The 24889-nt window shown below is 42.0% G+C and overlaps 1 protein-coding gene across 2 annotated transcripts in view; it reads right to left on the reverse strand.

Annotated features, from left to right (window-relative positions):
- Positions 1–24889, reverse strand: part of GALNT9 (polypeptide N-acetylgalactosaminyltransferase 9) — a 135535-nt gene that overhangs the window by 13979 nt on the left and 96667 nt on the right. For both annotated transcript variants that reach the window (XM_027732985.2, XM_039378902.1), the window contains exons 7-8: positions 5490–5675; positions 1928–2065 (exon numbers count right to left, since the gene is read on the reverse strand). In XM_027732985.2, coding sequence (XP_027588786.1) covers positions 1928–2065; positions 5490–5675 — 324 coding nt within the window. The remainder of the gene's footprint in view (positions 1–1927; positions 2066–5489; positions 5676–24889) is intronic.

Consider the following 24889-nt stretch of genomic DNA (forward strand, 5'->3'; position numbering starts at 1 on the left):
AATTTTACAGGTATCATAAACAAGAAGTTATTTAGACAGACACTTTGGAAGAGTCAACAGGTCAGTTTTGGTTTAGACTGTGAAGTATCTCTCTGGCCACCCCCATAATATAGAAACAGCTGCTGCACAAGGTGTCAGAAAAAAATCTGTAAATAATCCTTTATATCACAGTGTACAAGCAGACCAGGGAATCCAATTGGACAAGGGGGATCACCAACAACTAAATTTCAGGAGGTTTATTTTATGACTCAGGCACTATAAAGGCTAAAGAAGATGAAGACAGCTTTATGACATGGCTTTAAAAATGTGAATTGAGTCACTAGGAAATATATTTTTACTACTGTTTCAATCTGTTTCACATCTACTCAATACATCTATTTTCCTTTAAACTCACTAAAATCCAGACATCTTTTCCTCCAGGAAAATAACCAGAGGAGAAAGTATTTAATAACAAGCCTAATGCCATTTAGGATGAAAGCCTTAAGTTTTGTCATTATGGGCACATAAGACTGAAAGGGACCTGTGCCAGTTTATACCAGCTAAATAGCTTGTGTGGCTCCATTTTATTAAAAATGTTAATGAATTTTAGATATCTGCATCACTGAGCTTTCTGTTTGACTCAAGAACCTTCTGTGCAACTGCTCAGGAGAAACAAACTTCATTTCAGGGCCCAGCTTGCTCAGTGTCTGCTATAATTGACACAACATTGGCAGTTCTGCCAATGCTCTTCGCAGTTAACAGCTTTCTCAGAGCTGACAGATACCAACAGCTCCTGTTGAGTTTACTAAATGTCTTTTCTCAGTTACCGACGGGGATAGTTACATCAGGATGCAAAGTGATATTGTGCAATAAAATTTGCACTTTGTATCAGTATCTCAAGTGCCTGGCTTATTTTTACATGAAGTCAATCAAACGGAACAGAAAGGAAAAGTGTCCACTCAGTTGTCTTGTGGGAAAATATATTGCCTGTGGATTTAAATGCAGTTCAAGTAGACAATTAAAATCTTAAAAACATGGTGCAGCAGGAGAGCTCCTAGAACTTCACCCCAGTTCACCATCATAAATGACAGCAGTCCTTCTATCACAGGCAGGTGACACAGATTTGAAGAGTCATAGAAGGCACGTCTGACCTCTTTAAAGATTGGGGGCAAGCGAATATGGGAGATATGACTGGTTCACAGAAGAGAAAGAAAAGACCCAGAGAGCTGAGATGAACTGAAATGTCCAATTTCTAACATGTTTGGATCCAGCAGTTTATGAGGGTTGAGTAACCTCCCCATTCAGCTGCTTTTGAGTTGGTGTTCCCAGGTATTACCCAATACTGCTACACAAGTGAAAATGAAAGTACAGAGAATATGGAATTTGAGCACGAGACAGCAAAATTGGTTTTCCTCTAATGACTTTTTTTGATGAGGAGATACAGACCTGCCAAATGGTATCCTCACCTTGTAGTCTGAGCAACGAGGATTGCAAAAATGAATTAATAAAATCAATGTAATCCTTCAAATAGTTCAGCAAAACTCAAAGAAGGGGTTGTTCTTTTCCTAAAAAGAACTCAGCAAACTCAACTCTTCTCATAGTTCATCAACTATAATTATTTTAGCTCTCTTGACTGCTGATGTTTTCTTGATGATGTCTGTGGCAGCCTGTTTAGGAAGATGATTACCTCGAATTTATGTTCTCAGAGCTGCTCTATTTTAAAATGAAAGAGTTTGCAAATCTTTGTTAGTGACAAGCATTTCACCTGATGTGCTCCAGTGAGAGGGAAGGGGCTTCTCAAAGCCACACTTCTTAGTGTTGATTAAAAGCAGGGGAGGGTATTTTTGTTGCTACTACTGTGCTGACTGTGCTCTGTACATCCTGATACCACTAAAATGAAAGGATTTCTCAAGTGCAGCCATGAGGTATTTTCAAAGACATACAGTACCTCTCCATAAGTGACTGTGTTATTGTAAACCCTCATTTCAGGGTACACGTTCTCCAAGTACCACTTAAAACTCCGGCACTGCAGTCGCTGTCGCAGAGCAATTCTTTCAGAAACGTCTCCAAAGTCAACTCCAGGGTTCTGCAAAGCAGAAAATGAACAAAGAAATCTCACTGCTCTGACTTTATGGTTGCTTTCTCCACTGAAACCAAACTGGAGTTCATTTTGTACACCAAGCTGTACTTTCCCTGTCTTCTTTCTCTTTTGCGAGTAGCAGCTCATCAAACAGCTGCCTTTGAGTGTAGACAATAAATATTAATGAAAGCCAGTGGAAAAAGAATGATAAAGAACAGGCAAAAACCCAAACATAAATCAAAACAATGAGAATACAATAAGAATGTTGTTACTTACAGCAATTCTAAATGTTTGCAATCAATCCTGAAGCCTTTGCTTTCAGATTTGTTTGGAATTTAGGAGTAATTCTGATCTAAAATATGGCAGCTGGGTCGTGGTTTACTCTAGTAAGAGCTTTGGGTATTCACTAATGTAAATGACATCAGAACAGACCTGTTAAAACTTCAAAGCAAAGCTGCTCAAAAAGTCATTAAGTTCCACTAAGCATTTGTACAGATCAGCATTCAGTTTTTACTGGAACTGGAGCTCATTTGCAGACTTGAGCCATAAAACACAGTTAAACTCAAAACCTTCTTTATTATTCTACTTCAGAATTTAATTCATGTTTAAATACAACCCCATGAAAAGCAGAGGTTGGAAGACTCAAGTCAGTATGACCAAACTCAGCCATTTAAAAAACGGCAGGTGCTGACTTAGAGTCTGTTGATTTAAAGTGTTATAAATCATCAGTTCAACAGCAAGACAGTAAGGGTTACCTCATCAAAAAATCTTTTCCAACACTATATTAATCAAATGGACTGAAACTGGGGAGTTTTGCATGGAATCTGCCTGAAGTGCCCTGCACTTTTCCTCCAGGAGGATTTCTGTACGTTCTGCAGATTGTGTCTAACGCAGGGTTACAGCAGCAAATCTTAGCTCAGCGTTTATTAAAACCCCCAACAGATGCCTGTTTTTCAGGAGAGAATACAAGTGTAATACTGAACAGGTTTTCCTATTTGCCACACAAAAGGTTTGCTGTGCTCACTGCTGCTTGCTGATGCACACTCTGTCATGAGCTCTCAGTGCAGCATCCATTCAAATGAATGTTAATTTACGTACTACTTCAGGCTACGTGGAAGGGGAGCAATCCTTTGAGGTACTCAGTGCAATAAATCATTCCAGGTAAGGTTCCTTTATCACTAAAATTGTTGAGGAATAGATCATAAGCAGGGGGACGCCGAAATATGTGGTTAACTAAAATAAAGCTATGCTGACCTGCTGCTGAAGGTTAAGGAACATGACCTTGCAGATGTGGCCCAGACCATCTGCTAATCTGGGTACACATTATGCACAGATCCTCAATAACTGGTAAGGGAGTGATTTGTGACATAGATGGTGGGAGTTATAGAAGAGTTAATTTAGCTCGGTTTTGTGGTATGGGAAAAAACACATAATTTCACTTGCCTCCTTTCTGCCCTATTCTTAAATGAGGCAACAAAATGCCCTTTTTGCAGTTCTGTTTTTACAGAGCACGAGAGCAGCAAATTGAGCAGCTGTGAAAATGCTGTGCTCACCCTCTGTGCCAGCTGCAGTCCTGTGCAGGTACAGAGTGATGGCACAAGAATGAGGTGTCTACAGATATTCTTTTCAACCAGCTAGCAAGGTTTCTAGTTCTCCTGCAGAAGGTTTTTGTAATGGCTTATACCAGTACAGGACTTCTGAGCCATCTGGATTGAATACTACAGTGGAATAACTAACACTAGCTTCCTTCTCCTGAGAGCTAATAGGGTTATTTTTATGATGCACATTTTATCAATCAATCAATGTATTTTATGGAAAGAAAATTTTAATGCTTAGTACTGCTCCTGATTTTATGACTTTTATTGTAGATGTGCCCGGGTTTTTTTCAAAGCTCTGCTGTACGGCTCAGTGCATAAAACTACATCAATAAGTAATCTCAGAGAGATTAAAGGAAATCATATTTTGGTGTAAATGCTTATTTAAATATCATCATTTCTCAGAATTCATTTGCAGGTGTCATCAAGCAAGCAAATTTTCTGAGGTTACTTTTTCATTTCCTATTTGAAAACTAACCACTTCAGCAAGTGGATGCAGACAGGGCCAAAATGCCCCTAAAAACTTAGAGGGACACTGTTTTGTCTTCCTCCTACTGTCACAGAAATCTCGTGTGGGAAAAGTTATGCAGTATTGCCTTTTGTTAAGGCAAAATAATTCTCTGTAATTACCCCTCATGCCAAAAGAAGTCACCAAAACCACATCTCAGGCACTTTGCACAGTGTTCAGTACTGAACAGCAGCACGTGAAATTCAGATGTGTGAGAACATCTGACATATTCACACATCACATGGAGAAGAGGAAACATTGCTGGTTTAGATACATATTTTAAAATATTTATATTTTAAAAGCTACAACAGGAATGAACAAAAATCGGGTTTCACATATTTCCCAGGTACTAAAGTGCAAATAGATATTTAGGACACAGACTAAATCCAATGAAGTGTTTAACAAGGCTCCCATGACTTTGATGAAGCCCAGGTCATAACTGAATACTCCCAAAGACACTGCTGGATTTGTGTATTTTCCTGTTCTGATAGGAACATTCCTGTTTCCATTTGCTTCAATCAGATCTGGACAAAGCCCTGATATAAGGGTTAATGACACCATCATTATCTGCAGACCAGTGTATGCTTCCCCTCAGCTCCCCTGTGCCCCTTCCCGTGAATCATCTGGATGCAAATGCCACTAAGGAATACAGCAACACCTGCCTGGGATATAACACACAACCCTTCTCTCCAAGAGCTATGCTCAGTGGAGATGTAGCACGTGATATACTTACAGAATAAAGTGATAAACTGAGTCTACACTTTATCTAATATTTATATTACATGGATTCCTACAGGGTTCCACATGACATCCACAATTCATGTGTGCAGTAGAAACAGAATGTGTTCACATGGCACCTCTCAGACTGTGGACAGTAAAGCCAGTTAATATGTGGTTCTTTTATTACATACTTTGTATTTTATGCTGGTGAGGTCTACTGAGTCTCAGGATGAATGATGGTATTTATTTATGGACATTTCTGCAGTCCCCACCACTGCAGCATATGAACACCTCAGAGTTTAATGGCACCCCAAATTAACGACTTCGGAGGAAGCACATAAACCTGAAACATTTTGCTCTAGTTAAATTATAAATCTGTGTCACTGCACACAGCAACCTGTGCTGAGCACACAACCAAACCTAGACCGAGGAGGTGAGTTCCTATGGCAGAACTCTCCGTGCTGAGCACACAGCAGCTGACAGCGCTCCTTCCCTGAGCTTAGCCCGCTTCTCCGGCTGTAGCAACGCCCTTCACCTCCAAGAGCTAACTAGGAACAGCCATCCACATTGCTGCCTGTGTTCAGGAGAGAGTGTGCCCTGTACTTACTGCCATGGGGATGTTCCAGGCCATGTAAACGTGCGACTTGAAGTCGTCCATCCAGACCTCGGCGGCGCGCAGGGCGTTGCGCTTTGCATAGTAGTCGATGTCGTTGTTGTAGGGTTTCTTGGTGCGCTCGATGTGAGCCACACGAGAGCAGGGCAACACCTCCATGCTCCCCCCACACTGCCACACCTGCCACAGGGACAGAAAACAACCACAGGAGTTATTTTTTCCCCCCCTTTAAAGGCAACAGAACTGCTCCTTTTCGGCCGCCGCGTGTGGTGTGTTTGCTGGTCGAAGGTGGGGGCTGTTGGATGATTCAAAATGATCCCCCATTTACCTGCTTTGGGGGTGCACACTGCCTATAGATGAGTCCAAGGTGAGTGCAGATGCCTGCACTAGGTGCATAAGTTTAGAAGCCATGAAAAGCCAAGTCCCTTCCATAGTATCTCTGCTCTTGGAACCATCAGGCAGAGGATAACTTATAAGGTGGTAACCTCTGTCACAGGGACTATTTTAACCTGGTGCTTGTTATTGAAACTTCAACAAAAATCAGCTGTATCATCTGTCTGTGTTTAGCACACGAATGGTGCACTGGGAGGGGCTCTAAGGTCTCCCTGGAGCCTTCTCTTCTCCAGACTGAACATCCCCAACTGCCTCAGCTTGTCTCCACAGGAGAGGTGCTCCAGCCCTCTCATCATCTTACCTCTCTACTCTGAGTGGATGAAGATGGATAAAAGGGGCTGTACAGGGGACTGTATCACCCAGCCTTCCCAGACACCACTGCACCAAGACTGTGCAATCTTTTCCCTGTTGATTATTTACTGTCTGAAGTGAGAAATAATGAGCACTTGTCTCTTTGCATCAGTGAGATTTGGAGTGATGCAGGGTGAGTGAAGCTTATGCACTTCAGTTCCCTCAGGTCTGCACCTGGCAGTATAGTCTAGCTGAAATAAATAAAAGATATATAATTTATTTGTTTCCAAGGTTGCCTTTTACTGCGAATAAAAGCACATTTCAATACAAAATGTATTCCAGAACTATACTGGGGCAGTTCTCCACCTCACCTGCCTTCTCAAGGACAAAGATAAACTGCTTGGGAAGATAAAATCTCCTCCGGTTTGGCTGTTTTTGTTTTTTTTCTTAATACTTTGTTAGGTAATATTTACTTGCTGTTTTCCCAACAGTTCTGTAGTAAATCATTGGCCACTGGAATTTACATTTGACAAATGGAGTACACTGAAAAACACACTGCTCATAAATTTGTACTGACATGTGCTGAGGCTTTCCAGTGCAAAGGGGAAGGGCTACAAAAACAGAAAGGAGTTAATTGATTTTCACAATCAGAAGGGGAAATGAGCAGTACACTTTAGTATACTGGTATTTGCCCAACCCAGCCTGGAAGTCAGTTATTTAATGCACAGCACATTTTTCTTTCTCATGATATGGCTAATGACCTTGTAACTCTTATTTATACATCCTGGTACCAAGGGCAAATATATTATCTGAGTGACAGATTTATTTCCTTCAAATGACAGTGCTCATACTAACCTGAAAAGGAAAAGGTACTAAACTGCAACAACATTAGAGGAAACAGTTTAGCTCATCTGTAAATTCAACGCAAACAGTTATTTATCAGTGATAAATTCTCCACAGATGAAATCCACAGGGAAACCGACACCTGGCTTTGGAGAAAACACAACAAAAAAGGCAGCCTGGAGCTTGGTGCTCAGCACTCAGCATGGATCTGTGCTGTCACCTCCTTCCCCTACCCCTCAGCCCCATTTTGCTCTTTAAAGAGGCAACATCTGCTGAAGAGGGGGAAGGAAGGAAATAACCAGAAAATAGTCAAGGAAATTTTTCTTCCTTAGAAGAAATTTCCTTTTCGAGTTTTCTTTCCTTAGAAGAAAAATTTAACCCAGATGACTTGGCTTTTTCTGGGAATTATGTAACTTTTAACATCAGTGGGGGATGTTTCCCAGGATAAAGATGGGATTTCCAATCCCAGAGAAAGAGAACTGGATGTACAGCACATGGAGCAAGGAGTCAGACAGTCATGTATCATCAGGTGTACATCACCATGCCACCGTTTCTCCACATCCCAGATAAATGCTACTCAACTATGGGTCATTTCTTTTCAGGCCAGACAAGGTCTCCTGTTTCACTTCACAAAGATTAGCTGCTGTTCAATGGACCACAGACATGACTCTGTATCCCCACATCCTTTCAGCACACAGCTAAGTACAGAGTGAAGAGTCTTCTCCCTTTCCAGCCCAATAATTGCTTAAATTTACACTAAATGGAAGAGTTTCAGTAGTACAATCAAACATGTGCATCCAAAACTGGGCAAGATCCCAGGAGCTGAGAGCCATCACGTGAGATTTAGATAAATGCTCAAGGTTTGTATTTGAATGAGGAGGATGGGACGTTCAGCACCTTCTCCCTGCTGGACACAGAACTGAAAGACATTCACGGTGCAGAAAACCACTGCCTGTGTGCTCCTGCCCACTGCCCACTGGCTGATCCTGAACCTGGTTGATTCTCCTCCTCTTCTCATCCTCAAAACTCTATTTAATGACTAATTTTAGCAGTAGCAGACAACACATTGCTTTCCACATCAAACTATGAAATTATGCCAAAAAATAATTACATGCCTTTATAAAGCATTTATCAAGCAGAATCCTTGAAGTGCCTTACTGGGGGAAGCAAATTATTTCTAACTGCGAGCATAAAGTGATGCCCAAGGCCCTTCAAATCCACGAGAAAACTGACTTCCATATCTGTGACTTCTGGGATAACACCACATTTCCAACCCAAGCTATTCCTCTCATATGGAGCTGCCAACGCTAAATGTGTGCTTCAGGGCTCATTTCCTGAGGAGGTTGGAAGTGTCACAGCCTCTCTGAGCTGCTCCCCACGAGGGTGCACATCACTGAAAAGCAAACTCTGCCTTCTCTTCCCCCATGGAGAGGCAAATCTCTCACAGTACATTTTTTTGGTCAGGCTTCACAGCACGCACTCATCACATATATCGTGGGGCAACAGCCCAGGCTCCATGGAAGGCCAGGTGGATGCTCCCAGCAAAGCAAAGTGCAGTTTGTGCTCCCTGACTCAGTGCTGCTGCTCCAGCCCAGGGACTCGGCTCTGCCTCCCTGAGCACCAGCACTCCATGCAGAGTTTTAAGACATGATCAAGTAATTCCAAGAGACACTCAATTTATCTGCTAATTGTAGCTAATTTCTAATTTCAGCACTGCTCTTTAGGCTGCTATGAACAAAATTGATAGCAATTTAAATGTTACCACAGCCGCGTTACCTTAGCATTTTTACTGCTAATTATCTCAATCAACTTTTCTATAAACAGACATATTAAGTATTGAGAAGAACAAGTACCCACATCACGAGTAAATTACAAACTGAATGATAATGTTTGTGGTTTGCACTACAATGATTTACTGACACTAATTATTAGCTGTTCCTGTACATCTGAGATATGCCTGTCCTACAGGAAGGTGTTTATTTATTCAGCACTCAACCAGACATCATATTCTGTGAAAATCTGAGATGAGACCATGTCTTGTCTACCACGACCCAAACTGTGCATCAGCAAAGCTCTCTGAACACAGGTTGGGTACATTATTTAGAAAAGCTAATAAAGTGCCATGATTTAACTCTCAACAAACAAGAACAAATTCTCCAAGGAAACGCACTTTCCCACAAGTACTTTTTGCTGAAGGTCAAAAATACCACCTTTAATGGGACTTAAAAAAAAAAAAAATTAAACTTAAAAAGAGTTTTAAACAAGCCTGGTCATCGTTGAGCAGGATGTAGAGCTGGCTGGACTGCTGGGCTAATCAATTCCCAACTCTTGGCAATATATATAAAGAGAGAACATTGCTGACGTGGTCTCCAGCTCTGCAGGTGAGATCTCCTTTCCAATATAATCATGACCTGCAGAGTGAATGTCAGAGCTCAGAAGCATCCTGGGATTTAATCTTCAGGTGAGCCATTTGCACAAGGGCAGCTGCAGCTCCCAAGAGGCTCTCACTGATTCCAGGGAGGGCTCTTCCCTCTCCATGGACTTATGGCCCTGTAAATTGGGTATCACATTATTTTGTACACTCAAGTGACTGCACAGGGTTACTTAATTTGGTGTAGATGATCTCAGGAAAAGCGAAATCAGAAGGTAAAAATAAAAATGGCATCAGTATGAAGGCAAAGCTGAGGAGACAGTTTTAACTTTGAAAACTTTAGACTGGAAGCAAAGATCATGATCCTTAAGAACTTTGTCCCTTGCTGTGAATTTTGCAGTTTAAACACCTCAGTGCTCAGTGAGAGAGAAAAAGAAAAGTCTCAGACTCTCTTACAACTATTTTTTCCATCAAATACATCTTTGATTTAAGCAGCTGGAGAGATGAGGTATCCAAGAATGTGTAATAGTAGGAAAGACACTTGGGTGTGTGGGGGATTTGCCTCCAAAGAAACACCCTTTGCTGACAACTTCACACCCTCTTAATGGACACACCAGTTCCACCCATTGCTCCAAATGCTGCAAGTTTACAGATGCCACAGCAACTCCAGTGGAGATCCAGCTTCTCTAATACTATAGAAAATCAAAATTAAATTTTCAACAACCTGAGGCTTTGAGCCCAGTTTTCACAGTTAGCAAGCTCTCTGGAGGTGTCACCGCACAACCTGCCAGGGTGTCGTGGCAGTTTTGTGCTTTATCTGTTTCCAGGAGCTTGAGGACATTTCAGTGGTTCTTTGCTGAAAGGAACAACCACAGTCTGCATCTTCCAGCAGTAAGAAAATGGAAAAGACCAGCTTCAAAACACCCCTGTGGCAGCAGGGCCCCTCATTTCTGCTCCACCCAGCTGAGTGTGTCACCTGGCATTGCTGCAGTGGCTGTTCAGCACATCCTGAAACAAAACCCTGGTGCCAGAACTGGACTCTGATGTTTTATAAAACAGTGCTGAACTCCACCTGAGCAGCACTTCACAGAAGCAGCCTTCCAGATTTCAAACTTTCTCTTCCGAGTGAAGGCAACAGAAGAGATGGAGGAGTTTTTAAAGCAGCTCAGATATCCCTCATTTGTGATATCCCAGTGTGAGAATTCTTAAAAGTCAGGGATCTCAAGTTTTTTTCAGTTTTCAAGGAAAAGCCTACCAGAGATGGATGTCTTCCAGACTACCCACACACACCCACGGCAGGACTGGAAAAGATTTTTCTATTATGAAAGAATTTCCACATGTTTCAGAAATTTTGTTGACCTAAATTTTCAAAAAGAACATCAATTTAAAAAGTTTTCACTAGTTGAAACACATGGTCTTTATCACCTGTATCTGTGTCCCCCCCAAATGTTTTTCTGAGACTGAGTTACTGATGAGTTTCGGAAGATCAGCTTGATGTTAAAAGTTTTAATATATTTCAAGCTGAAAGGTCAGATTAAACTTAAAACCCAAACCTTCGCTGTAAAAATAGAACAACACAATCCTTCTGACAACATTAAAACCAGGTATTTGTTCTCATTTAGAAATTTTGCCTGTTCAACACAAGTATTTTTGTTTTAATTTGTCAGCTGGAAAAGCCTCAAAAACCTGCCCATCAAACTTTAAGGGGTCCAGTGGGCTCCCAGGCCCCCTCAGAGTGCATGTGGCCTGGAGACAAAAATGCCTTAAATCACTGTGACAGACCATGCAGATGATGGGATCTGACACAAGGATTAAATTGTGGTTCCTCAAGGTGAAAGAAGTCTAAGTAATTTCTGACAACACCTGAGGGGCAGCAGCACATGCAACCCAGGTAGTAAATTCACAGCAGCAGGCACCACTGAGCCCTTTTCAGCCCCTTTGACATCCCAGTGTAAAATAAAATTCACCTCTACAAGAGGTACAGTAAAATTCCTACTGTGACGAAGTCAAACAGAAAGACAGCTCTCAGCATTCAAGATGTGCATAGGAAGATGATGGTGTAGTTTCAGCCTCTCTCTCCAGTCAGCCATGAACCAACAAGGTCTAAATCAGAAGGGATTCTTCACAGTACGTTGGAAAAAATTACAATAAAACCCTTTCCCATCTGAAACACAGGAGCTCTGTAGTTACCCTCCAGTCCTTAATGGATGTGGCAACTCTTCCAGTGTCCACACTAGATAAAAAAAAAATTAGCATGAATATAGCACATTTAGGGTTCTTGCATTTCTGATAAGGACAATTTATGTAGTTCACTGAAAACTGATTTTTCAAAGTAATTTATAGCCTGACATTTTCTTGTTTTCTAATGGAGTTTTATGGATATTCTTGCTTCTACGTATTCTCAGAGCTGCCTAGGGAGTCATATTTAATCAGCTGTGCTAGATAAAGTGCTCTCTCTCTGTTTTTCACTTCACATAGGAAGCTATTAAAGACTGGGGAGCTGTCATAATCAAACACATCATATCGAGAAATTAATCACATGGTCTTGTTTTGTTCATCAACTACATTTTTATCACCATCTTTAAAGGCAGCCATAATTATGGTTTAAAAAAGTCCCAACTCTCATTTCTCAAAATAGCCTGTGCTATTTAATGGTGCACTTATAGAGCAATAATCTTTCCACGCTGGGACAAACCAGCTTACATCAGAGAGACTTTCAGCTGCCAAAAAAGGACTTGAAAAAAGGAAGAAAATCACATCTCAAGATCCACAGATCTTTGTTTTGTCAAAGGTTTCAGGATAAACTTCTGACCAATGCTTTCAAATTACAGGACCCAAAAAGGTCCTGGGTTGACTGATCCTGACACTGTCCCTGTGACAATCCTTCCTTTTCGCTCTCAACTCCTGCTAAAAGTGGTTTGCAGATGATCTGCTCATAGCAGATGTAAAGGGAGTGTGAATAAAATCTCACATATAAAACCTAATTCTGTTCCTAAGCGGGTCTTCTTATCCCAGGTGTGTCAATACCTCCCCCCTGCTCCTGCTGCCCTGTGAGCCTGGGAACACACAGAAGTGTTTGAGGACTAAACATCATCTCAGAGGGCTGAATTTCACTTGGGGCTCTCCTCATGTTTTTTTCCTGGCTCAAACAGCAAGAACTTAATTCGAGGAGAGAAGCAGAGATATGGAGGACAGAGTAGGTGGAGTCATACAAGTCTTTAGTATATGTTTGGCACCAGTATGATTGCTTTATGATTACTATTTTTATCAATATTTCACTTTGCCCCAATGATGAACACTTGGAAGCTTGCTGCTTTTCCCAGAACTATAACAACAGTGTTCAGGGGTGTGGTGTTAGATCCTCTTGCATAGTCACCTAAGGTGAGGTTTCATGGCAGACTCAAAATGGCACCTTTTCTTTATAGAAAAGCAAAACAATTTTTCCATAGGTATTCGATTAGCCTTCAAAATTTGTTAGAACTGATTGGAGTTTGACACCTTAACTGTGTTCCCTTGGGGTTTTCTGATATTTACAGATGAACTCCTTTCAGAAAACAAAGGCAGTGTAATGATAAATGTTCTTGAAATGAGACACTCAACTGAGGCGTGTTTTAAATTTCTCTAGTGGCTCTTCAGGAGCAAATTTAGAGGCTGTCCTTCACATATTTCTTAGAGGTTAACCAGAACCTCAAGCCAGTTAAGATCTCAGATGTGACAACAGCAAGAAGATAAAACACTTCTGTTAACCCTCCTACAGAAGAAAATAGATAAGCACGAAGAAATTGAAACATGTTCTAGAGAAACTCACACTCCAGCAACTGCTATCTTGCTGTAAAGATAAACTTTGTGTGTAAAGAACTAGGTCTGATAAATTAATAGGGTAGTTGCTATGCAAGGGAGGAGACAGGATTTAAAATGATATTAAAAATGTCCCATATGCTTTTACCACTAATCCGATCTCCATAAACCCATATTTTGCACCATTTTTACAAACGATAATGCAACTTTGAAAAAAGCACGTCTAGGGAAGAAGCTCATGATTTGATGTGTGAAGCAGATCTCCCTTCTGCAAGGAAAATTCCAGAGACTCTCTGAAATGTCTTGATGAAGGGGGGGGATGGAAGTTGCAAAACCCATTCAGAGCAACAGGAGCAGTGTGGTAAAAACTAAAATATCCCAAACTCCAGAAGGTGGTGGTTCAGGAACTCTTGTTTTCCCCTGGGGCAGTTCACCTGTCTCTGCAGGGATGCTGTCAACCCCCCCTACTCTGATAACACTGCTCCCTGAGGAGCTGCTGAGGAGCCTCACAGTCAGCACAGCAGGAGCTAAGCACGAGGCCAAAGTGATGGTGTAACACAGCCAGGGCTGGACTAACAGAAATGTCAGGAGAGTTTATGCAGCTCCCAGACTTCCATCACTGGGCTCTGGAGCCTGCTCCTCATTCCCTCACTGAGCTCTGAGGATTACATGGCTGCAAAGCAGACTCTGCTTCTGGCCATCACGACATCTACCCATGCTGGCACGAGTTCCCTGGATGCCTGCCTGCTTGGGAGCAGCTGTGCCAGAGAGGCACCAGAGAATTATCCAGAGCCTCTGCCAATCCCAATGGATCCAGCACTGCACAGGGGCCAGCAGGACCCCCCCTCAGCACGTCCCTCAGGTGGGAAAAGATGGGGGACACAATCTCTTTAGTCCCAGAAAGCACTTAGGGAGCAGAATTTTGGGAGACAGCAACTTACAGGTGCTAGCAAAGAAGGCAACCTCAGGGGCACATGTCTGGCAACCACTGGGATGTTCTGTATCAGGGACTTCAGGTGCAGATCAGCACTGTTTATGCACCTTCAGTCCTTCTGACATCATTGCTTAGGGATGGCATTAGGGTCTGACAGGTGAGGAAGCACTGAGGAATGGCAACAGGGAGAAAGGACAGCCTAAGGGCAAGTTTTTAATTTTCAAAGGCTTGTTTTTCATAGCAAATTAATGAATGTTGGCACCTCAAAATGCTCCAGGAGATGTTAACAGTTCCTCTCACATAAATGACAGGCATAGAAGAGAGACTGCTTTGAGGCAAACCCTTAGACTTCATAGACTAGAGATAATAACTCTACTTTCTCTGAATTCTCCTCAAGTCTGAAAGAGGCTGCAGACCTCTTCTTCTGGTCTAGTACCAGATATCTTCGTTTTTCCAACTACAAATCATTTTTCCTGTACAAAGTAAATGCAATTTAGTATCTTAATTTAGTTTGGTAATTGTCCCAGGCAGATGCTTCCCATAACATATTCTTTAAGAATGTGTTTGATGAGAATAATTTTCTGCTTTCTTACAGATTTTCTTACTCAACTTACTCAACCCCAGATCAATAGAATCACTGTCAGTCACTTCTGTAAATCTGTCAGCACAGACAATGTTTGGACTGTAACTGTTAAAATTCAACAAACTGGCCTTGCAAAAATACAATTTATACAGGATACATGAAACAGCATTGAAGATCAGCCTGTCATTCTTGTTCCTTACTTGCCCTTCTTGTGACTGCTTTGGGTTGTTTCTCCTCATTTATCCCAACAGACCATAGAGAAAATCTCCCTCTTATGTGCACTAAGCTCACATCAGAAAATCTGCAGCTGAGCTCCTGCAACACTTCAGTTCTTAGGAAAACACCTCTTTTGCCAGGCTGTGCTTTACTAACCTGCACCAAACCACCAGCCAGCTCAGAAGGTTCCCCTGGAGCACAAGAACCAGCACACTCGCTGCCACAGACCAGTCCTCACTGGGACACTGCTGACAGGAGGCTCCAGACCAGCTGAGCTGAGCAGGGCAGCATTCCAAACCAGGCTGGGGCTCTCTGCCAGACACCAGGAGAAGATCAGCCAGAACACCAAAGGTCAGAGTGGGGATGCCTTGCTTGACATGGAGGTGTTCACATGACACTTCCATGAAAGTGTCTTGAAGAGCAGAAAACCAAATCACAGAGAACAGAACTGGGCACTTCCAAAACAACTGCATCGACCACACCTGTCGTTGCTGTCTCAGTTTCCACCAACATCCATCAGGATTGTACAACCCTCAATCCTTCGGCTTTGACTTCCTCTTGGAAAGCCTGACCTAAAACCAGGAACTGGCACTGGGCCATCCCATGCCTCTGGCCCAGCACTGGTTTCATCCCACTGAGGATCACAAGGCCCTGTGTTAACAACAATCAATCCTTCAGAGAATGGAGCAGGTGCTTTTGACCTGAGGCCAATCCCACCCTTGTCATTATGGACACTATTCACAGAGCTCCTTCAGAAATCAACTTTTCTGCAACAAACTCATCTCCTCAGTGGGAAAAAGAAAAAAAGTGGTGAGTACAGAGGACCATATTTGATTAAATCCCATCACATGAACTATTTTAAACACATCTCAGACAGAGCTAAAGCCAAAGACTGTGATATTTATGAATTCACCTAGTTTAGGTTCAGGTTTGGGCTTTGGATCTGTGGTTAAACGAGCACAGTTTGTAGCATTTGAGGGGAAGAGTTGGTTTATGTTTCAAACTCCTTCTCATTTTAATTTGGTATCTCTGGTGAGCAGGGATTATTTCCTCCAGCAAATTAAAGCCAAAATTAGACTTTCAACCCAGAAGCAAAATTAAAAGCCTCTAAGACCAAAGCCAAGTCCTGGAATTAAAACACCCACTCTTGAAATCCCTGGTGTTGTTCTATCCATATCACTAAATTTCAAATTTAAAATTTTTGAACTCGGAAAGTAAACAAGAGAAAGAAATCATACATCAAGTTTAGAGTCATATACATCAGTGCATGTGGCAGGTGAAATACAGAGTCACCGAATGGAAGTAACCTCTGGAGGTCACCTGATTCAATGCCCCCTGGGTTCAACAGGTATAAGCTGTCCAACTTTTTCTTCCTCCCCAAAGTGAGTTCTCAGCTTTCTCGTGCAATACTACTAGTTCACATTTTCAGTCTTTTGCTAATTAAATAATATTTACTGTGTGCTCAACCTTCAGTGAGAACGCTGAAAAATGATAAAATGCTTCCTGACATTTTAGCTGAAGACCACAGGGAGGAAGACTAAAGAGTGGAATTTATTGATGCTTCCATTAGAATAAAGTCATTCTTGAACAAGAAAATATTGAAACAGACTGACTAATGAAGTGATCACAAAGGGTCTTTTCAAAGGACCCTAAGTGGAGTCATCCTCATTTGTTTTCTCTTTCCACAGCAGCCCCTTAAGTGATCTTTGCATATTGTCTACACTAAATCCTGCAGGGTTGCTATTTCATTTTAAAGAAAAAAGCTTTTAGGCTGCAAGGGATTCATTCAGTGAGAGCTATTATGCTTATTGTGGCTCTGCTGCAGAGCCAAGGGATTTACTATATGCTCATTAGATCCTGCTTTGTTCCAAACCAATCTTCTACAATGCAAATTTTAGCATGCTGATCTACTTAGAATAACATTTTCCAAAAAAAAAAAAAGGCTATTACAGTAAAAGCTTCTTCTAATGCAGGAACACTACAAACTCAGATTAATTACTAATACTTTAGACCACAAAAACATCTGGTGTCTCAGCTTAAACTCAGCTTTGACCATGGTTACAAGAAGTCCCAAGGACTCAAGTGTTATGGGCACAAAGCAGTACCAGGGGTGGTCACAGAGCTCAGAGGCCACGTGACAAAACCACGAAATGAGGCACTTTTGTCAATTGGCTTCTCAGTGGCTGGGGTACAAAAGCCTTGATTTGTTCAGGCACTGGCCCCTGAAGCACCCAGGCAGCAGAGAAGCCTCACCAGAGATGCTCCTTCACCAGGACCTCTAAGGAAGATGCCCAAGGCCAGAGGTGTGAGTTCTCCACAGCCCTGCTCCACAACAATCTCCAGGGCAGTGCTGACAAGAAAACCAGGAAAGAAAGCAAAGGAAAAATGGCAAAAATGGCAGAAGTGAGCAGAAGAAACTCAGAATCCTCATTCTGGGTGCTCAGCACTCAGGGAGCTGTGGCAGTTTCCATCCCTTGTTAGAGCTCCCTAAATTCCCACTGGGCAGCCGTGACCTGCACACATGTGGGGGGCACTCTTGTTTTTCAAGGCATTAATTCCATCTTGTTCCTCCTCTGTGACCTTCCCAAGGGAGCAGTTGTACGAACACGGAACGATGGATATTATCATCCCAGAGATGCACCTGAGAGCTCCTTCTTAATAGTTCCATAAATCTCGCTAAGTCTTAGTGCTTTAGGTGTACAGCAGAGATAATCCTGCTGCAAGGAATGGTGTGAACCCATCTCTCATACCTACAGAACCCAGCCAGGATAGTGACTCTACATTACAGCATCCTCTCCTGCACTCTGAACAGCAGAACTCGAGCTGGAGATAGAATTTATACTGAAAACCCATCTCTAGGAGGATAATTAATCAAATATCAGAGGTGAGCAATGAGAAAGAACTCAGTTTGCCAGCAGAAGCACTAACAAATCATTACAGTAATTCCAGTCATCCTTTCCCACACACCCATTCTAAATCAGATCAGCAAACTAAACATGCAATTTATGTTAAAAAACCCACAAATCATCACCTGCTTATAATGGACAAGTTCATCTGGTGGGAATAAGCACCTGCTTACTAAACCAACACATGATTACTGAATTCAGATAACGTCCTGTTTCACACAGTAAGTGCCAAATCCTTAATAAACATAAGAAGCAGATGTGTGTGAGAATGGCTTTCACTGGGAATGCTTATTTACTTCAGATGACAACCCCATGATTAATATTCTGCTCCCAGTGCTACGGGAAGGTGCCAAAGGAGGGGCATTGCCCATAAATGACTGGAATAAGCTACCTGAGATGTGCCTCTGAAGTTTGAAAAATGCCTCTGCCCACACTGCCCTTTTGCCCAGGCACTGGGAGCCCTGGCAGCCTCCTGAGCTCCAAGAAGAGCGTGAAAAAAAAAATTTAAAAAACCCCCTCTGGTGAGTCTGTTACAACATGCTTTGACTTTACCTTTCTGACTTTCAGACAGTACACGTCTGGAAAGGTTTTTGGATACCTTAAGAGGAAAAAAGAGCAGAGAAAAGGAACTTTCACAGAGGAAAAGTGCTATTATGTCCTAGTGATTCACTCTGCCTAAATGCTTTGTTGCTGCCACTAATGGACAGATATTAACATTAATCATAGGCTGTGAAGTGACTGACAAACTAAGGTATTTTGTATATCACCTAAAGAGCTGGTAATTGGATGCAATTTAGGTAAAACACAAAAGAAAAAGGCTGTTTGTGATTTTGATGGACAGCTCCCTGAAGGATCTCTAGGACTGCAAAGGAGGCTGTCACGTTTGCAGATTTGCTGCCTCTCCAGGGAAATTTAAAGTGAGGTCTATCACCAGACACAGCCTTGTACTGGCTCTTTCCATTTCACTTTTTCAGGATCAGTTATTGCCATTTACAAAGATTTAGATTAAGGTTTGCTTTAGTTGACAACTTCTTTTGTTTGGTGGATTTTCTGAAATTTTTGTTTGTTTGTTGTGTTGTATAATGAAACCAACAGAAATTTATTGCTGGTGATATATAGAAGAGTTTGCTGGGCATGTTTTTATTCTTTAAATTACCTAGGACACATTCCATCTAGCACAAGAAGGTGAAAATACACATACACATTTGGCAGGATTTTTCCCAAGAGCTGAAAATGTCCTCACAATTGAACACTGTAAATATTAGCTTCGGCTTATTGGGAAGACAGTGTCCCATTTTATAAAAGTGCTGAGCAAATAAGGGATGTTCTTTGTTTGCAAGAGATTTCCAGAAGTTAAATATGTAGAGATACAGATACGGTTTCAAATTGAACCAAAACTCTGCTTGGCATTTCGAGGTGTTTGACAACTCAAGATATGGAATGAAAGTTCATTTCAGATCAAGCAAAATATTTTGTTTCAACCACATATGAAAATACCCTTTTTGAGGATGTAATTAATGTAATGGGTTCTCCTTTCTCAACAGATGAACTTAGATGTAAAATTTTTTTTTTGCCAAATCTGTACTCTTTCTCAAAGAAATTATTTGGAAAATTAATGTCCCATTATAGATAAAAAGATCATTAATTGGTTACAAAGATGACATTAACATTTACCTTTTGCCTTTTCACGGCTTCCTTAATTAAGTCATTCATCACCACTCTTCACTCCCAGGCTGGGAAATTAGGCACCAAATTTCTGCTGTGAGCAGATTTTTAAAAATCCTTCTATTACAGACAGTCTTGAAAACAAACTCCTGGCAAGAAGCCCCATCCTCTGAACCACATCCATGTTCTCCACCTTGGACTTACCACTTTGTGCTAAGCCAAAGGGAAGGGAAATGTACTGCAAAGAGACTCTCAAGTAAATTCATCTCTTACTCTGCTCCCCTGTGTCAGACACAGCCCTGCTGCACCACGTGCTGCCATCAATCCCACTGGGAACCAGCAGCAGCTCTGTCCCTGCCCTTGGGAGAGGACAGAGCTCACCAGAGGTAAGAAGTGGTTTTGTATCATCCTTCCTTGCTCTTATCCCAGGACTTTCATCCTGACACCTGAGAGGGGTTTGCCCACACCCACTGTGAGCAGAGAGAACAGTATCCCAACTTCATGAACTAGGAAATGGGATATTTTCCATGGCACCTCTTGATGACTCCGTCCTTATGAAATTCCATTGTCTCCCTGTACTTCTTAGCATGGAAAGGGTTAGAACAACTAGGATTTGTGAGATAAAGATTTCAGAGAATATTTGGACAGCCTGGTTATACAGCACACTCATCTCTCCTGCTCAAGCCTGTCCTTATTTCCCCTTCCCTGGCCCAGCACAGCATTTGGCCCTTCTGGGTTTCACAAACCACTGGATTTTGGGAGGGATTACAGTGCAGACATGCACTCACAAACATGGCACTGCCTGACTCATGTCTGACAGGGCCAGTTAGATATCACACAGCCATGAAACACAGGCATCAGCACAAAACTGACCCTCAAAGCACGTCAGATGTGACCAGAAAAATACTGCATTAGAACAAATGCAGAGTTCTATTGTGACCCACGGCATTTTATGTTCCCAGACAGTGCCTATACTTTTAGTCCTAAATATACATTTCAACTACATCTTGGCCAAAATAAATAAATAAATAAATAAAAACAACCCCTCTGTGACTCCAGTAACTTTTTGTTTCTGGAGAATGGCAGTAGTCATTAAATGCTACTTTGCCTCATTAAAGTTTGAATTTCCAAGAACTGCAAGAGACAGTGCCACAGGGTTAAGTAATTCTTTCATCACATGGCTGATGTGTTTTATCCCTGCTGGGTCAAAAGTGCTCTTCATTTACCAAGCTCCAGGTTTTATCCATCTATTTATTTGCAGAGCCTTTGTTGTAAACATTCTGGACTGTCAAAGAAATAATCAAGAGTCTTTCCTATTCAACTTAAATACAATTCTGTTAAAAAAGCTTTTCTGGGAAAATGGGATGGATGATAAAAAAAGCCAAATCAACCAATTACAGGGGCTGCCTTGCTTTGCCTATCATCTACAAGAAAATTTGAAAAAAATATAGCTCTACATCATTTTTATGAAGGCACTTTTCTGGACTTTCAGTTAATTTAATTTTGCCCTGGAGCGTCTTTGCTGTGAGTAACATGGAATACAATCCACTTGTCTGTCCTCTTGTCTCTAAATAATCTCTTTCCATCTTCACTCAGAGCCAGGCTGTCACAGGCAGCTAATACCTCTACAGAGATGAAGTAAGACAAAAGCAATAACCACAGTCAAGGCCCCCGGGGATTTCTTCACTGGCTCAAACTACAGTGTCCACTGTATCAAAATCCTGCCTTGCTGCCCTGTGTCAATGTTTACATGCTCTGCTGCTTCTACCAGTTGTGTTTTCAGAGGAATTCCAGCCTTATTATCTGCTTTGTCAGGTGATGGCAACAACTATTTCCTTTTCCCATTTCCCCCGTCACTGTCACCTTCTGCCAACCACCTCTGGTCACAGCCTCTGCTCCACGGCTGAACTGTGCTGAGCAATTCTATTATTACATGAAGGATGCTGTGCTAAAAAAATAATTCAAGTACTCTGTAACACAGCAGGAGAAAGGGCTTTGTGGCTGCTTGAGTCCCATTGCTCAGACTAAACTGGAGGCTGGGTGGTTTATTTTGGCTGGGCCAAGTAAGGACCTTATTCCAGAGGTGTTTGTGCCAGTCCCGGTTCATTCCCCCTGCCCTCCCTATTCCCCCCTTCCTGCTGCTTGAGCCAGTCATGCAAATGCCCTGTAAGTTGGGTAAATTATAATTCAAAAGGATACAGTCTAATTTAAACACTTAATAATAGGATCTTGCACCATTTTGACAGATTTGGGAAGACTAAGCATGCAGCCGAGGTGGAAGCGAACGGTAGTCTCTGTTTCAGATTGAAGACAAAGAGCAGACAAGATATTTTTACACAGCTCTGCTGGAAACAAAATGTCTGACTGTAATTTCTGTTGGCATGGACCTGGTAAAGGGTGAATTTCAGTTTTTAAAAGAGAACTGTGACTGCTCATGTGGCAGCAGTTATGGAAGCTTCAATCACCTCCAGATGCTGCATGTGCTCATATTGAAATACCAGGAGCATTCCATCCTCTGAAAGATGGACATGGACAGACAGAAATATATCCTCCCATCTGCCACAGAACAGAGACTGAATATAGGGAAATCAAATGTCCTATCCAAAGTCACATCTGAACCTACAGCAGAGACAGAAAACTGAACTCAGGTTTTCCAATTCTGGGGCTGGTGCCTCAGCCAAAAGATTATCCTAATGCAACCAGCTGTGGTCAGTCTCTGGGCTCTGCATGGAACAGGCAGAGAGAGAGCTGTTACTCATTCCCACATCTCTGCAGGATTTCTGACCAGGAAACGTCAGTTCTGCTCAGTATTTCAGAATTTGTGTTCAACCCAGTCTTTCTCACCTTTAGTTATTTTGAAGAGAAATCCCCCTTGGTGCTCTGACAGGAATCAGGAGCTGAGAAGCGCTGGCAGCCCCAGGTGAGGCAGGACAGTGCTCCAGGGAACACACAGCCTGGCCAGGAGCTGCTCCAAGGAGCCCTGGGGGTCCCCAGAGCTGCTCCTGGGGGCCCTGCTGAGGAACAGGGTCTAGTGAGAGACCAGGGAAATTCAGCAAAGAAAAGGCAAATAAATAGTGTTTGTGAAATAAGATGAATGCAACGAATCATTGCCTTCCAACTAGGAAATATCCTCTTCATATTTTTTTCCCCCAGTGCAGTTTAACTGGGATACTGATTCCTGATTAGAGTGAGACTTAAGAAGCCAAATCCATTCTCTGAGAGAAGTCTAAGAGAGAGTTTGATAAGTAGTTGCATGGGAAGAAATTCCTGGTCCTAGCTCTTTATTATAGCAGAAGAAGACATAATGAAATACAGTAATTGGTAGATAATGCTAGAGAAATTCTGACTTCAGGATAAATTGGAGTTTTTTAAACAATTAAGATAATTAAATGTTGAACAGTTTACTGGCTTACTGTGGCAAATTCTCTACTACTTTCAGGTTTTTTGCAGTTAGGGTAGGAACCTTCTAAAACCCACCAAAAAATTCCTGCTGGGTCAGGACCTTGGCCCTCTGTTAGCCAGTTTAATTAAAGAAACCTGCTAGAAGTTGGGGGATTTAACCTTTGTATATCAAATTCAGAAAGTATTGAGGGAGGAAGAAAATACCAGGGCTCAAAAGTCTGATAATTGGCAAATTCTACTTCTGCAATGTTTATAAATTACATAAAACCTTCATAAAACTAAAAATTAATGAGGTAAGCTTCCTAGATTGGGATAAATTCAGCCTAATGATCCTTTGATGCAGAATTAGCATTTATTCAAACAATATTTCTTTCCTTAAACTTCTCATGCTACAATTACTGTAACTATAGGGCAAGAGATGCAGGTGGAGATTAATAACTCCTTCATGAGCAGAAAAATAATGAATACACAGAGCATCAATTTCTGGTAATCCAAGATACAAAGGAACAATGTCTTCCTCTGCTTGTAATGACTAAGGATGTGCAGTAAACCAGAAGTTATCAAGCAGAACAAAGTTAATGCACTTGTGAGTGGTACAGTCATGGTTTTATATTAATAAACTCAAGAGTAGGCAGCAAGTAACAGCTACTACAAAATAGGCACCGTGGCCAGAACTGAGCACGCTGTGTGACAACACCTAAGCAGCAAATGTTCTGTAAATGTCTTCCTCAAATAAAAAGTGGAAATTTTAATTTTAAGCTAGCCTTTGGGACAGTCATCATATGATGCTAGGTTAAAAAAGTGGTAGGTTCTAGAAGGTTCCTACCCTCACTGCAAAAACCCCAAAAGTAGTGGAGAATTTGCCACATTAAGCCACTAAGCTGTGCAATGTTTAATTATCTTTGTGCACCTTCTGGCACAGCTGCACAGCCTCTGGGACTCAGCAGGTCCTGGGACACAGAAGGATCCAAGGACACAGAAGGTCCCAGGACACAGCATCCCATTGGGTCTGTGAGCCTCAGCAATACCCATCCACAGGCAGCTTCCCGACCACCACAGAGGCAGACATAAGGACTTTCCCTCTATCCCTGGGTGGATCACCTCAGCTTGGACCTCACTTCCAAACTGCTTTCCATTTTTAACCATTAGATTGCATTTTGCCTTTGTCCGCTGACACGAGGAAAACTTGCTGGTAGAAATCTTCTCTCCCATGTCCCCGGAGATCATTGGGAAATCCCTTCCTGCCTTTGCTGCTGATGCAGAACGGCCTCACCGAGGGCAGGGAAGCAATTTGCAGTTGCCTGTAGTTCCAGATCCAGCCAAGCACATGACTGCTCGCTTAACTACACGGCTCTGTGTTATCCCGTTGACTGGAGCAGGACCACTCACACAGCTAAAATTAAATGCCTGGTTAAGTGCCTTGTAGGTTTTTGGCTTGTTAACAATTCACTGCCAATACCTGAACCTGCTCAGACTGTCGCTCCTCGCTGCAGTGCTCCTCCAGTGCTACCTGGAGTTTAAAAGCTCCTTTTAACTCCAAGCTGAACAAGTAAATGTGCTCCTGAAAACACCCATGAGGAGACCTACAGAAGAACCTGCTATCTTGCCCACTTATGTAATTTTCATAACAGAGCTGTACATCACACTTATCTCATTAGCAATCATCTCCTCAGGCAGTACATACAGTGTGGGTGGGTTTTCCTTTTGCTGATTTACCTGGGAAGCCTTGCTGTCTCTAATTTTCCATGAATCTCATGAATTGCCACTGAAATCTTTATAGCTACAGTAGTCTGGAATGTAATGTTCTAAACCAATTTTATACCCAATAAAACAATTTAATACCTAATAAACTTTATGAAGAAAGTGGCACGTGTCTAAGCAGTGTCTCTTGGTAATGAAATCAAGCCAAAGATGCTTGAGGGAGAAAAGCTCCATGTCTGTAAGTAGCAGCCTTGGGGATGTGCTGACACTTAGAGTGGACATCAGAGACCT

The sequence above is a fragment of the Pipra filicauda genome, unplaced genomic scaffold, assembly GCF_003945595.2.
Source record: "Pipra filicauda isolate LSUMZ 115617 unplaced genomic scaffold, ASM394559v2 scaffold14_size4853619_pilon, whole genome shotgun sequence".
Taxonomy (NCBI): domain Eukaryota; kingdom Metazoa; phylum Chordata; class Aves; order Passeriformes; family Pipridae; genus Pipra; species Pipra filicauda.